The 13872-nt window shown below is 45.8% G+C and overlaps 1 protein-coding gene across 2 annotated transcripts in view; it reads right to left on the bottom strand.

Moving 5' to 3' along the window:
- PSME4 (proteasome activator subunit 4) overlaps positions 1 to 13872 on the bottom strand; it is a 222208-nt gene that overhangs the window by 46611 nt on the left and 161725 nt on the right. For both annotated transcript variants that reach the window (XM_005307349.5, XM_005307350.5), the window contains 4 exons: positions 13049 to 13153; positions 5380 to 5471; positions 4233 to 4364; positions 14 to 222 (listed from right to left, as the gene is read on the bottom strand). In XM_005307349.5, coding sequence (XP_005307406.2) covers positions 14 to 222; positions 4233 to 4364; positions 5380 to 5471; positions 13049 to 13153 — 538 coding nt within the window. The remainder of the gene's footprint in view (positions 1 to 13; positions 223 to 4232; positions 4365 to 5379; positions 5472 to 13048; positions 13154 to 13872) is intronic.

The following is a 13872-nucleotide window of genomic DNA, read 5'->3' as shown; positions in this document are numbered from 1 at the left end:
TTCAGTAACTCACTGGTTTTCAAGAGTTTAATGCCCTGAGTTCGCTCATCTTGTTCACCAACTCCATTCTCTTCCATAACATGGTTCTGAATTTCTTCATCCACTTCCATAAGAGGTTTGAGTTTTTCAAGTATTCGTGTAGTGAACTCATGGACATGAGGAGACTTTGTTGGAGCAGTATTTGGCAAGGAAACATCTATCATGAATATGTAGGTCAAAACACTAAAAATAAATAACAAAGAAACCAGTTAAATGTGTTCAGTGGCTATTTGCTGCATTTTACTAGTTGAAATTTAATACTTTTCTGAAATTTAAAATTTCTTCTTGTAGACCACATAAAATAAATAAAACCGAGTGCTATCTGAAACAGAATGCAATATTGTGATTCAGATCTTTGCCTCAATTTAAGGCTTTACACCATAAGAGTAAAATGCACCAAGACAAATAACCTCAGTACACTGAGCTGCTTCACTATATATACACACATCTAAACCTCAGTGAGAACATGAGGAAAACTATGAATTGAGGGCTTAAGAACTGTTTTCACTTAATATGAGAGAGAGAGAGAGAGAGAGAGAGAGAGAGAGAGAGAGAGAGAGAGAGAAAGAAAATCAAGGGGGGAAAATGCTATGGCTTCTACTTTTAATGAATTCACATTTGTCATCTTTGACAATGTCTATCTATGGCGTTTGGAATCTTATTTGGCGTGTCAGTAACTTGATATCCTGTAGTAGAATTATTTTTCTTATTTCTGACAAACATGCTATTTTGCATACCGTACATGAAAAGATATGCTGTTTACTTATAACTCTTTCCTGAAGGTTGCAAACTGTGTAGACACACAAAATGAATCATACAATAATAAATGGTTAAAAAAAACTGGGCATGTTTAGTCTTGAGAAACAGACTGAGGGGAAACCTGATAATCTTCAAATATGTTAAGGGCTGTTCTAAAAAGGATGGTGATCAATTCTTCTCCATGTCCATTGAAGGCAGGAAAAGAAATAATCACCATAAACTGCAGCACAGGAGTTTTAAGTAGATATTGGGAAAACTTTCTAATCATAAAGACAGTTAAGCACTGGAATAAGCTTCCAAGGGAAGATGTGGAATCCCTGTGATTGGAGGTTTCTAAGGACAGGTTCGTCAAATACCCGTCATGTATAGTCTAGGACTGTGTATTTGGTTCTGTTTCACCATGTGGAGCTGACTAGATGACCTCTCAAGGTACCTTCCAGCTCTACATTGCTATTATTCTAGATTATTCTATGACTATAAATATTTCTAGAAAAACCCACTCTTGCACATCTGAGACCCATTACACTGGTCTACAATTTCTGAGAAGTCGTCTGCTTCAGAGATAAAATGTGCTATTTATTATGTATTTTGATGTGCTGAATTCAAATATGACAATTAAAACAACTGATTGGCTACTGTTTCTAAGATATTTAAGTTTTTACATTTTATGTCTATGTATATTGTGTAGATAGTAGAGTTTTAATCATAATTTGTAAACCTAGGTCTTTTCATGGGTTTATGGTTGCTTTACATGATAATATTTCACTTGTCCTGTTTATGTAACACTTTAAAAATCAGCAAAAGGGTTATATAAATAAAATGTATTATGAAACAAAAGGCAAAAAACTATTATGTACATAGTTTAGTCCTATTCAGTGTCTACTCGGCGCTTCTTGGCTTGTCTCTTGTATTCATTAAATGGAGCATTTCTTGTCACTGTCCAGCAATAGTCTACAAGCATTGATGGGCTCCATTTGCCCTGATAGCGTTTCTCCATTGTTGCAATGTCCTGGTGAAATCGCTCGCCGTGCTCGTCGCTCACTGCTCCGCAGTTCGGTGGAAAAAAATCTAGATGAGAGTGCAAAAAAATGTATCTTTAGTCACATGTTGCAACCAAGGCTTTTGTATGCCTTGAGGAGGTTTTCCATCAACAACCTGTAGTTGTCTGCCTTATTGTTTCCGAGAAAATTTATTGCCACTAACTGGAAGGCTTTCCATGCCGTCTTTTCCTTGCCGCGCAGTGCATGGTCAAATGCATCATCTTGAAGAAGTTCACGAATCTGAGGACCAACAAAGACACCTTCCTTTATTTTCCACGGAGGTACTTGAAAGCTGCTTGTGTTTTGTCAATGGCCTTGACAAAGTTCTTCATCAGCTTGATGTGTAAGGGTGGTAACAAAATCTTCCTTGATTCAACAAGTGGTGGATGCTGAACACTTTTCCTCCCAGGCTCCAATGACTGTCGGAATGGCCAATCTTTCTTGATGTAGTGGAAATCTCTTGCACGACTATCCCATTCGCAGAGAAAACAGCAGTACTTTGTGTATCCAGTCTGCAGACCAAGCAAGAGAGCAACAACCTTCAAATCGCCACAAAGCTGCCACTGATGTTGGTCATAGTTTATGCACCTCAAAAGTTGTTTCATGTTGTCATAGGTTTCCTTCATATGGACTGTATGACCAACTGGAATTGATGGCAAAACATTGCCATTATGCAGTAAAACACTTTTCAGACTCGTCTTCGATGAATCAATGAACAGTCTCCACTCATCTGGATCGTGAACGATGTTGAGGGCTGCCATCACACCATTCATGTTGTTGCAGGCTACAAGATCACCTTCCATGAAGAAGAATGGGACAAGATTCTTTTGACGGTCACGGAACATGGAAACCCTAACATCACCTGCCAGGAGATTCCACTGCTGTAGTCTGGAGCCCAACAGCTCTGCCTTACTCTTGGATAGTTCCAAATCCCTGACAAGGGCATTCAGTTCACCTTGTGTTATGAGGTGTGGTTCAGAGGAGGAGGATGGGAGAAAATGTGGGTCCTGTGACATTGATGGTTCTGGACCAGAAGTTTCATCCTCTTCCTCATCTGACTCAAGTGAGAAGGATTCTGGTGCATCAGGAACCGGCAGTCCTTCTCCGTGGGGTACTGGGCGTAGAGCTGATGGAATGTTTGGATAATGCACAGTCCACTTTTTCTTCTTTGACACACCTTTCCCAACTGGAGGCACCATGCAGAAGTAACAATTGCTGGTATGATCTGTTGGCTCTCTCCAAATCATTGGCATTGCAAAAGGCATAGATTTCCTTTTCCTGGTCAACCATTGGCGAAGATTTGTTGCACAAGTGTTGCAGCATATGTGTGGGGCCCACCTCTTGTCCTGATCTCCAATTTTGCAGCCAAAATAAAGGTGATAGGCTTTCTTAACCATAGTGCTTATATTGCGCTTTTGTGATGCAAAAGTCACTTCACCACAAACATAGCAGAAGTTATCTGCACTGTTCACACAAGTACGAGGCATCTCTGCTCACTTTGGCTCAACAGAAATGTGTCCCTTTGCAAAAATCAAACACTGATAAATAAGAGAGCACGACATCGTATGATTTCTAGAGCTGATATAGGGCAATTTGTTCAGCAGAGTGATGTAAGCTTCGTTATGATTGCATCATCCATGACTTCTAGGAATAACATGATGCAATTCATATCATGTATGATGCAATGCCAGCTTCAGAATGCATCATTCATTGTTTTGCCTAAAAAGCAAGTACTGTCCAAACCCAGTCATAGATTTATTCATAGATCCAGTCAAAGATGTATTTTAGTCATTTCTGGTTTAAATTGAGATCCCTTCCCTTTATAACTCACTTATCCTCCACCATTCCCAAGTCAAGGGTCGTATATACTGACCCAATACATATCTTGAAAACTAGAGCCAAGGAACAATTTTAAGCATCATTTTCGTTCTCAGTGACCCAGAATTAGTAAAGTTTGACTACATTTATTTCAGAAGCATTTTGGCCGTAGAGCAGTGTTATTAATTAGTTATAGGTTCTATTTGTTACAATTTAATAGACTTTCACTTAGGAGCCTAGGTGGTTTTGAAAATTTTACCCATTTGGTCTGGCAGGGGTTGGGTACAGTTCATTTGTTTCTAGAGCTTTAGAGCTCTTCCAGTGTGAAAATGAGAGGTCACATGAAATAACAGGATGAGAATCAAGACATCACCTTATGTTTACAAAAAGTGCCTTTCAAATAGCAATTTATGGGTATATTATTTTTTGGAAGATATTATTTATTTGTATTCTCATAGTACACACATACGTTCACATACCTAGGAAGACTGTCACCGTCCAAAGAAAATAAATAATACTTGAGTATTCAATGCATATGAACAGAACAAAGAAAGTTCTTCAGAAGAGAACACTAACCTTCCTATTCTTTCTCTGACATTTTTGTAAACCTGGGTGAGTTTAGGTTCCAAGTACTTTAGTAACCTGTGCAACAGCTCTGGTACTCTCCATTCTTGCTGTGCAAGGCCACCTTGCAATACGTAGAGTCGGCTAGAAATTGGAACATGAAGGCTTTAGTTAGCTTTACTGTACTGACAACTGCAACTTATTTTTTCCAAGTCTTGTTTTTAATGATTTACATAAATCCATGAACTACAGATACACAAGAGTATAAAAGCTTTTCAATCAGAAAATGAGAATAACTATTACAATACTGCTGTTATGTCACTACCATAGTTCCACAATAGTTATGGTTCTCAGACTTATTTAAATTGGCCCCCCCTTCTTTGTATCTGTAGTCATTTACGCCCCTCCCCACTCCCACTACATATATTGCCACCCAACTCTCAAGGCAGAGTGGAGAGCAGCGGCTGCTGGTCAAATGCCAGCTGTGAAGGCAGCGACATGCCAACAGCAGCACAAAAGTAAGGGTGGCAATGTGAAAAGTGCTATTGACAAATATCACTTTTCACAGCAGTCTTAGAAGGGTGCAGCAGTGCAGAATTAAGGGAGGAAATGTGAAAAGTTATATTTGTCAATATCACTGTTAATAGCAGACTTAGCATCCCATTGCCACCCTTCTATGCTGCTGCTGCCGCCGCTCCAGGACTGACCTCTTTATCATTGCCTCCTGGGTGTGCACAGCCCTTCTGCATGAGCCCCAGCCACCAGGGGCTGACAGCCAGAGCTCTTAAAAAAAAAAAAAAAAAAAAGCAGCACACAGCTAGCACCTCCCTTGACACATTCAGGAGATGCGCTCCCTAGTTTGAGAATTGCTGTCCTGAATCCAATTAAATCATAGTGATATGCTTTAAGCAATGTTTTCCCACTCAGGGCCCTACTGTACCCATGGGGAACTAAGGATAGGAGGGGGAGGGGCATGCACAAGGAACTATAACTAAGACAGATTCTTGTGTGGGATGTGCAAGTATAAGATTAGACTCTTGTGCCCTTCCACCTTGCAGTGGCCAATCACAATATACTCTGCGTGAACTTTATCCACATCTCTTACATTTGTTCATGCTTTACCCATCAACTCTAAAGCAGTTTGAAGGTAACATTTTACCATGCATCTACAAACGATCCTCCTTCACCACTCAAAGGAGACTCCAACAACAGCTCAAATAACCAGTGCAGTTTCCGAGGATCTCTGCTCTCCTGATAAAGAAAGTTACAAATCAGTAACTGGAATACAGAGGAATTCGGTGATTCTACTTTAAGCCATTTAAACAGAAAGACAATTAAATATTTGTATTAAATGTTCTTTAGGTTCCTAAGTATGTATTATTACTTAAGTGAAGACAGTGTTTTGCTTTTCTCAAAATTAGGGTCAAATCCAAGAAAAATAAAATCAGGATCATAAAGATATGTGGCATTCTAATCATGTGTAGTAATACAAATATTTATTACAAATTGCTTGGTAAACTACAGTGATTTTAAAATGGTGTTATTTTAATTTCTATGACATTTTAAAGGATGTAATCTAGTTATGAAAAACTATTAACATTTAGTGTAGAGAAATCTTACTGGATATAAGGTCTGGTCTACACTAGAAAAAAAAAGGTTACCTACCTTTTCGTAACTGTTGTTCTTCGAGATGTGTTGCTCGTGTTCATTCCATTCTAGGTATGTGTGCGTTCATGTGCACAGTCATCTGAGAATTTTGCCTTAGCAGTATCTGTAGGATCAGCTGTAGTGCCCTCTTAAGTGCTGTGCTCATGTGTTGGTATTTTAGATGCTGCCAACCCTACGCCCTCTCAGTTCCTTCTTGCTGGCAACTGCGACAGAGGGTCAGGAGAGCAGATAATGGAATGGACGCGAGCAATACATCTCAAAGAACAACAGTTACGAAAAGGTAGGTAACCGCTTTTTATTTTTTGAGTGCTTGCTCATGTCGCTTCCATTCTAGGTGACTCACAAGCAGCATCCTCGGAGGTGGGTTTGGAGTTCACAGTCTAGTGACTTGCAGTACTGCTCAACCGAAGCCAGCATTGTCCCAGGCCTGCTGGGTAAAGGCATAATGGGATGTGAACATGTGGACAGACGACCATCTGAATGCCCTACCGCTGTCCTGGATAGGCACTTGGGCTAGGAAAGCTGCCGAGGAGGCTTGCGCCCTGGTTGAATGGGTGGTTACGATTTTCGGAGGTGATCAGAACAGCAGTGAATACAGGCAGATGTACAAGAAGAAATTTGAGTGGACACTGGATGACCTTTCATCCTGTCAGCCACCGCGACGAACAATTGTGTCGACTTGCGGAATGGCTTGGTCCTTTCAATGTAGAAGGCTAGCGCCCTCCTAACATCTCGGGAATGCAATCTACGCTCCTCTTACGACTTATGCGACTTTGGAAAAAAGACAGGTAAGTAAAAGTCCTGGCCCGTATGCAACTGCGAGACCACCTTGGGCAGGAAAGCCAGGTGTGGCCACAGCTGGACCTTGTCTTTGTAGAAGACCATATAGGGTGGCTCCAAGGTAAGAGCCCTAATCTTGGAGACCCAATGGGCGGATGTTATCGTAACTAGGAATGCAACCATCCAGGACAGGAGAAGGAGAGAGCAGGAAGCCAGAGGCTCGAAGGGGGGTCCCGTGGGCCAAGATTCAGGTCCCATGGTGGAATGGGGTCCCTGACATGCGAGTAGAGGCGCTTGAGGCCCTTGAGGAACTTGGCAGTCATGTCCTGGGCGAAAATTGACCTACCCTTGAGCAGCGGACGGAAGGCCAAAATAGTGGCCAAGTGGACCTTGACAGATGAAAGGGACAGGCCTTGGAGCTTGAGATGCAGAAGGTAGTCCAGGATCAACCATAGCAAAGCCTGCTCGGGCCAAATAACTTTATCCAAGGTCCAACATGCGAACCACTTCCAGATAGCCCTCCAGCAGAGCAACCTTTCTGTTGCCCAACAGGACCTGCTGGACAGAGACCGAGCACTCCTGCTCCTCCACATTTAACCATGCAGCAGCCACCCCACTAGGTGCAGCACCACAAGATTCGGACGCAGAAGACTGCTGTGGTTTTGGGGCAGCAGGTCCGCTTGAGCGGCAGCTGTAACAGAGCAGCCACCAGGAAGTCCAGCAGCATGCCGAACCTAAGCAGGGGTTATGAGGATCACCTTCACCCTGTCCTGCTTGATTTTCATGAGAACTCTGTGAATCAGTGGCACTGGTGGGAAGGTGTACAACAGAGGAAGACCACAGGAGCAGAAAACTGTCTGACAGGGAGCCTCTGTCAATTCCCAGAATTGAGCAGAAAACGTGGCATTTCCTGTTCTGCCTGAATGAAACAGATCCACATGGGGAGTTGCCCACCTCTGGAAGATGAAGCTGGCCAATTCCGGATGGAGGGACCATTTGTGGCGATACGAGAAGGTCCTGCTGAGGCGATCTGCCAAAGCGGTTCCTGGCCCCGGGGAGGTGTGCCACTGCGTGATGGATGCCATGTTGTACCAGAACCAGTTCCAGAACCTGAGGCCTTCCTGGCAAAGAGCAGACGACCTGGCCCTGCCTTGCTTGTTGATACAAAACATAGCCGCTGTATTGTCTGTCAGGACCTGGACCACCTTGCTTTTTATATGAGGTAGGAAGGCTTGACAGGCCAGGCAAACCGCTCTGAGCATCCTGACATTGATGAGTAAGGGAGTGTTTGTGGACCAACGACCTTCCATGCTGAGATCTCCCAGGTGGGCTCCCCACGCCAGGTCCGAGGCATCGGAGACAAGGGTCACCAATGGCGATGGAGCCGCGAAGGGAACCCTCTCTAACACTGATGCAGGATTCCACCACCATGTGAATGACAACAGTACGTAGTCCAGGACCCTGACCACACAGTGCATGACGTGTCTGTTGGGGACGAGACAAACGCCAGCCATGCCGATAGGAGCCTGAGGCAGAGCCGTGCATGCCGGACAATGTAAATGCAGGCTGCCATGTGGCCCAACAATCATAGGCACGTGTGAGCGGTGGTGAGAGGGTGGGCTTGTATGCATGAGATCAGGTCCGCCATGGCTTGGAACTGAGCTTTGGGGAGGAAGATTCTGGCCTGAGTAGAGTAGAGGACCACTCCAATGAACTCTACATGTTGTACAGGCATTAAGGTCGATTTTTTTCCTCATTTTTCAGCAGCCTCAGGTTGCAACAGGTGGAGCAAACCACATCAAGATGCCACCGCATCTGATTCCGGAACTGGCTTTTTACTAGCCAGTTGTTGAGGTACGGATACATTTGCACCCTTCAGCGCCTCAGGTAGGCAGTCACGGGTGCTACGCGCTTTGCAAACACTCTCGGGGCTGACCAGAAACTGAAGGGCAGCGAATTGAAGATGGTAGTGGCCCAACCCAAAACAGAGGACACGCCTGTGCCCCGGGAAAATGGAAATATGCGTCCCTCAAGTCCAGTCTCCTGGATCCAGGGAGGGAATAATGGAGGACAGTGAGACCACTGCAAAACTTTAACTTCTTGAGAGACTTGTTGAGGCAGTGCAGGTCCAGAATGGGTCTGAGGCCCCTTTTGCTTTGGGATTAGGAAGTAGCGGGACAAGAACCCTTTCCCCCTCATGTCTGGAGGGATCTCCAGGTGTAGGAGGCTCTCAACTTCCTGAAAGAGGAGTTGCTCATGAAACGAGTCCCTAAAGAGGGACGGGGTAGGGGAGTGGAAGGGAGAGTTGGCCACGAACTGCAGGGTTAAGCCTGAAGATATTATGTCAAACACCCAACGGTCTGAGGTCAGCCACGACCAGGCTGACTGGAAGGGGTGCAGGAAGTTGAGAAAAGAGCAGGGGGGTGGATTCTGGGGAGTGACTGGGGCGCTGTCCTTGCGTGCATCCTCAAAACACCAGTTTTTCACTTCCTTGGGCTCTAGAACAACTAGGTTGGGCGAGGACTGGGAAGACGAAGGGCGACACCATTGAAATCCTTTGTCTCTATCCTTCTTCCTGTAGAAGCTGGACTGGGGGACACTCCAGGACCTCGACGGAGGCGGTGGGTGATGGAATGGCTTTCTAGCCTTCTGAGGCGTGTGAAAGCCTAAGAAACGGAGGGTGGCACGTGAGTGTAAGGCCATGGAGCCATGCGTCAGTCAGCTCCCTCAAATGGAAGGTCCTGAAGGATACTCTGCATCTCCTGGAACAGCCCAGAGGACTGTAATCATGAGCTGAGCCTCATGACCACCGTGGAGACGATTACCTGATCGCTGAGTCTGTAACATCTCAGGTGATCTGGAGGGTGCCTCTCGCCACTGCTTTGCCCTCATCCACCAAGACGGCGAACTCCTGGGCTTGGTCCTTTGGGAGGCCCTCCTTGAACATGCTGATGGAGTCCCACAGGTTGAAGTTGTACCTGCCTAGCAGGCCCTGATGGTTAGACACCTGAAATTGCAGACTGGCGGTCGAATAATTTTTCTTGCCAAACAAGTCCAGCCGCTTGGTGTCTTTAGTTTTCAGTGTGTCACTTGCCGGGCCCTTTTGTTGCCAGCAGACACAACCACGGATCCTCCTGGAGGGTGGGTGGCAGGTATTCAACCCCCTTTGCAGGGACATAGTACTTCTCTTCCGCCTTTTGGAGGTAGGCGGGATGGAAGACGGGGGTCTGCCAAATAGACTTGGCAATTTTAAGGACCCCTGGGTGGACGGGCAACGCGACCCGGGCCAGGGTAGAGGAGGGTATAACATTAAAGAGGTCGTTGGACCCCTCTGCTAGCTCCATGACCTCCAAGTAGGTTGGCAGCAACCATTTTGAGCAGGGCCTGGTGCTCCTTGACTTCATCCGGGAGGGGGGGGGGGGGGAGGGGGCGCGGCGCTGCTGGTTTGCGAGAGGCCCGCCATTGCTCCGTCCAGAGATGATGAAGATGACTGCACAGCAGGGGGAGGTGCAGGTTCCCCTTGCTCATCTGGGGATGGCTCCGTGGGTGTCGGTGCCTGCTGTGCTCCGACTTGGGTGCCGGCTATGCTGGGGCAGCTTGTCCGATGTGGTCTGGGAGGAACGGTGGGAGTACGGGACCGGCATAACAGGTACACCCCATGGGTTCCAGTACTGCCACTGAGCGGGCCATTGCCCCTGCCTCCACACCGCTGCTGGAGGAGCCGCGCCGGTCTCATGGGCTGGTGGCAATTTGCCTTTTATAGGCGAGGGGCGGAACTCCCCTTCAGGCTCGGACCATTGCCCTTCCGCTGACCAGGGCGGAGCTGTAGGTGCCTGAGTCTGCCGACCGACTCTTGTTGACGATCGGTAAGCAGAGGGCGAGGACCAGTGCCTGCCTGAAGAGCAGTACTAGCAAGCCGGAGATCGATGCCGTGACCGGGAACGATCCTGCACTGGGGGGATCGACACCTGGGAGACCATGGTGATCTGCACTGTGGCGAACTCTGGTGGGAGACCTGACGGCACTATGGGTATCGGGATCAGTGTCACAACTCAGGTGTCCTGTGCCTTGTAGGTGGTGACCTTGGCATCAGGGACCTGTGTCTTCTAACTGGGGACCGAGGCTGCGGTGCCGGGGATACGGTGATGGGGACCGACGTCTGCAGTCCGGGGATCGGGGACACTCCACTGCTTTAGGGGGCGGTTCCATAACCAGCTTGCCCGTAGATGCTGGGGCGTTCGCCAGGTCCATCACCTTGGTTGGTGTCTGCGGTGCCGGTCAGCCTACTTGCTCTTTGGCTGCTGGGCCTGCTTCGGGCAAAGATGACCCTATTAGGGGCCGGGACCTATTACTGCTCCCAGGAGTCGGAGGCGGGTCCCTGGCTGGACTAGGGGGGCCGACTGCAGCGGTATCCCCGAGCAGCTCCGGGGCAGGCACGTGGCCTAACACAGGTCCTTTGCCCAAAGCTCCCTTTTTCTGTGATGCCAATGGACCTGTCGACTTCAACCACTTCTTAGGCACTGGGGAGGGGGAATGGTGCCGGGCGGGTTCCGGTGCTGTGGAGTGTTGCGTGCCAATGCCAACCGAGGTGCTGGGCATGGAGTCCGACCAAGAGGGCTCTGAGGTAGGATGAAGCGTAGCCTCCATGAGAAGGACCCTCAAGCGGATATCCCGCTCCTTCTGAGTTCGAGGGCGAAAGCTTTTGCAGATCCTGCACATATCCTTTCTGTGGAACTCCCCCAAACACTTTAAACAGCTCTTGTGGGGGTCACTAATGGGCATCGGCCGGCTGCACAATGAACATGGCTTAAAGCCTGGAGAATGGAGCATGCCCCGCTCCAAGGCGAAGTCCCAGCCAGGACTCTAACTCCTAAACAACTACTTTAACACTTAACTTACAGGTCTAAGTACCTATCAACTGACAACGAAGGAGACAACAATGGACTGTAAGAACCACTAAAGCTCTTGTGATGCAAGACAAGGCACTCTGACCAACTGTCACGGGCTGTAAGAAGGAACTGAAAGGGCGTAGGGCTGACAGTGATTATATATACCAACGCATGAACGTGGCACTCAAGAGGGAGCTGCATCCGACCCTATGGATACCGCTAAGGCAAAAATCTCAGATGACTGTGCACATGGGCACGCGCACACCTAGAATGGAATTGACATGAGCAAGCATTCAAAGAAGAATTAAGTCAGCTTAACTACGTTGCTCAGAGGTGTGAAAAATCCATACCTCTGAGCGGCAGCGTTAAGCAGACCTACCCCTCTCTTGTAGAGAGTGCTAGGTTAATGGAAGAATTCTTCTGTCAACCTAGCTACTGCCTCTTGGGGAGGTGGATTACTACACCGTCGGAAGAACCCCTCCCGTCGTTGAGGACGGTCTCTACACCGGTGGTTCTCAACCTTTCCAGACTACTGTACCCTTTTCAGGAGTCTGATTTGTCTTGCATACCCCCAAGTTTTACCTCACTTAAAAACTACTTGCTTACAAAATCAGACATAAAAATACAAAAAAGTGTTCACAGCACACTATTACTGAAAAATTGCTTACTTTCTCATTTTTACCATATCGTTATAAAATAAATCAATTGTAATATAAATATTGTGCTTACATTTCAGCGTATAGTATATAGAACAGTATAAAACAAGTCATTGTCTGTATGAAATTTTAGTTTGTACTGAATTTGCTAGTGCGTTTTATGTAGCCTGTTGTAAAACTAGGCAAATATCCAGATGAGTTGATGTATCCCCTGGAAGACCTCTCCGTACCCCCAGGGGTACATGTACCCTGGTTGAGAACCACTGCTCTATACTGAAGTGTTGCAGCTATGTTGCTGTAGCATTTCAAGTGTAGACAAAGCCCTTAAAGGTCAACAGGTCACCCTATATATGTTAATCTGCATCTATATATTTTCCAGATCTTTTTCAATATGAACATCATTAAACTTTGCACTTTTTATTTTATAAACTGAGGACAGTTCTGTGGTCTGAACTTCAAAAGGAGTTCAAGGAAAAATTCAGCACTAATGGTAAAAGATTTTACAGTAAGTGCAGAGATTAATGTAATTGACAGCTAGTTCTTACCTAGCTATCACAAAACTAGAAAGCAGATGAAAGTGTGAACTATACTTCCAGAAGAAAAAGCATCCACAATTGTGAATGAGAAAATGTATTTTACTGTTTTCTGTAGGACTTCAAGGATTAGTATGTAATCCAATTTTTAGGTTGTATTTACTACTCTGAATTTAATCCTAATACAATAAATCTAAATATTTTTCTTCATAAAATTCTTGTTTACATGTTACCAAAAATGTGTGTGTTTAATTTATTTTAACATGAATAACGAGCAAAGTTAAGAAATATGGAGAACTTACACAGGAAGTTGCTATACATGTTCCCCAATCATTATATGTTTCCACGGTAATATTGGATAAAGCTGTTCGAAGTAGTGGGCACAAAAGCTTCCAAAGTTTCTCTACCTACTCAACAGAAAAGCAAAGGTGAGATTATGGATTTTGCCATGTATGGTTCCTACTTAACTTCTATAACTCCCAACCCCTCAAAGAGAAATTTGCTTCTTACAGTAGCTCAACATTATTAGAATCCTGAAAAAAATTACCAGGAAAGGCAACAATTCAAACTGCCAACATCTCTTTCTACTTTATTTACAGGGTGCTCTGAACTACTGCTCAGTCAAGTTCACACATATGCAGCCTCTTGGGTTATTTCAGTTTAAGTACAATACTACTACAGGATTGCACACTTTGTTGTTTCTGCAGGCTGAGTGCTTTGCGCACACCAGGGACTCCTTGCATTCATCTAGTCTCTCCCCACGTTCCTTGTGTACCACCCTCCCATCCCCTTCTATTTCTGCAATCACCGACCCCATCCTCCATGCCGGGTCTCTGTGTGCCCCCCATTCTCACCCCATGTCCTCCCATGCCAAAGGTTCTGTGTGTTCCCTAATCCCTTGTTCCCTCCTGTGCCAGGGGCTCTGTGTTATCCCCATTCACTCCATTCTCTGCACCATTCTTGTTCTTTTCTCTCCCTTCCATCTTTTCTCTTTCAGGATGTCTACATTTTAAAACTGTATTGGGAAGATGGGCAGAGCTGAGATGGGGTTTTTGTTACACTGAAAGGTGTTATTGGCTGCCATCAACCAGTTCTTTGATCTATAGACAATTATTTACTCCTGGGG

Source organism: Chrysemys picta, chromosome 3, assembly GCF_011386835.1.
Source record: "Chrysemys picta bellii isolate R12L10 chromosome 3, ASM1138683v2, whole genome shotgun sequence".
Classification (NCBI taxonomy): Eukaryota; Metazoa; Chordata; order Testudines; family Emydidae; genus Chrysemys; species Chrysemys picta.
This window is presented reverse-complemented; position numbering and strand designations above follow the sequence as displayed.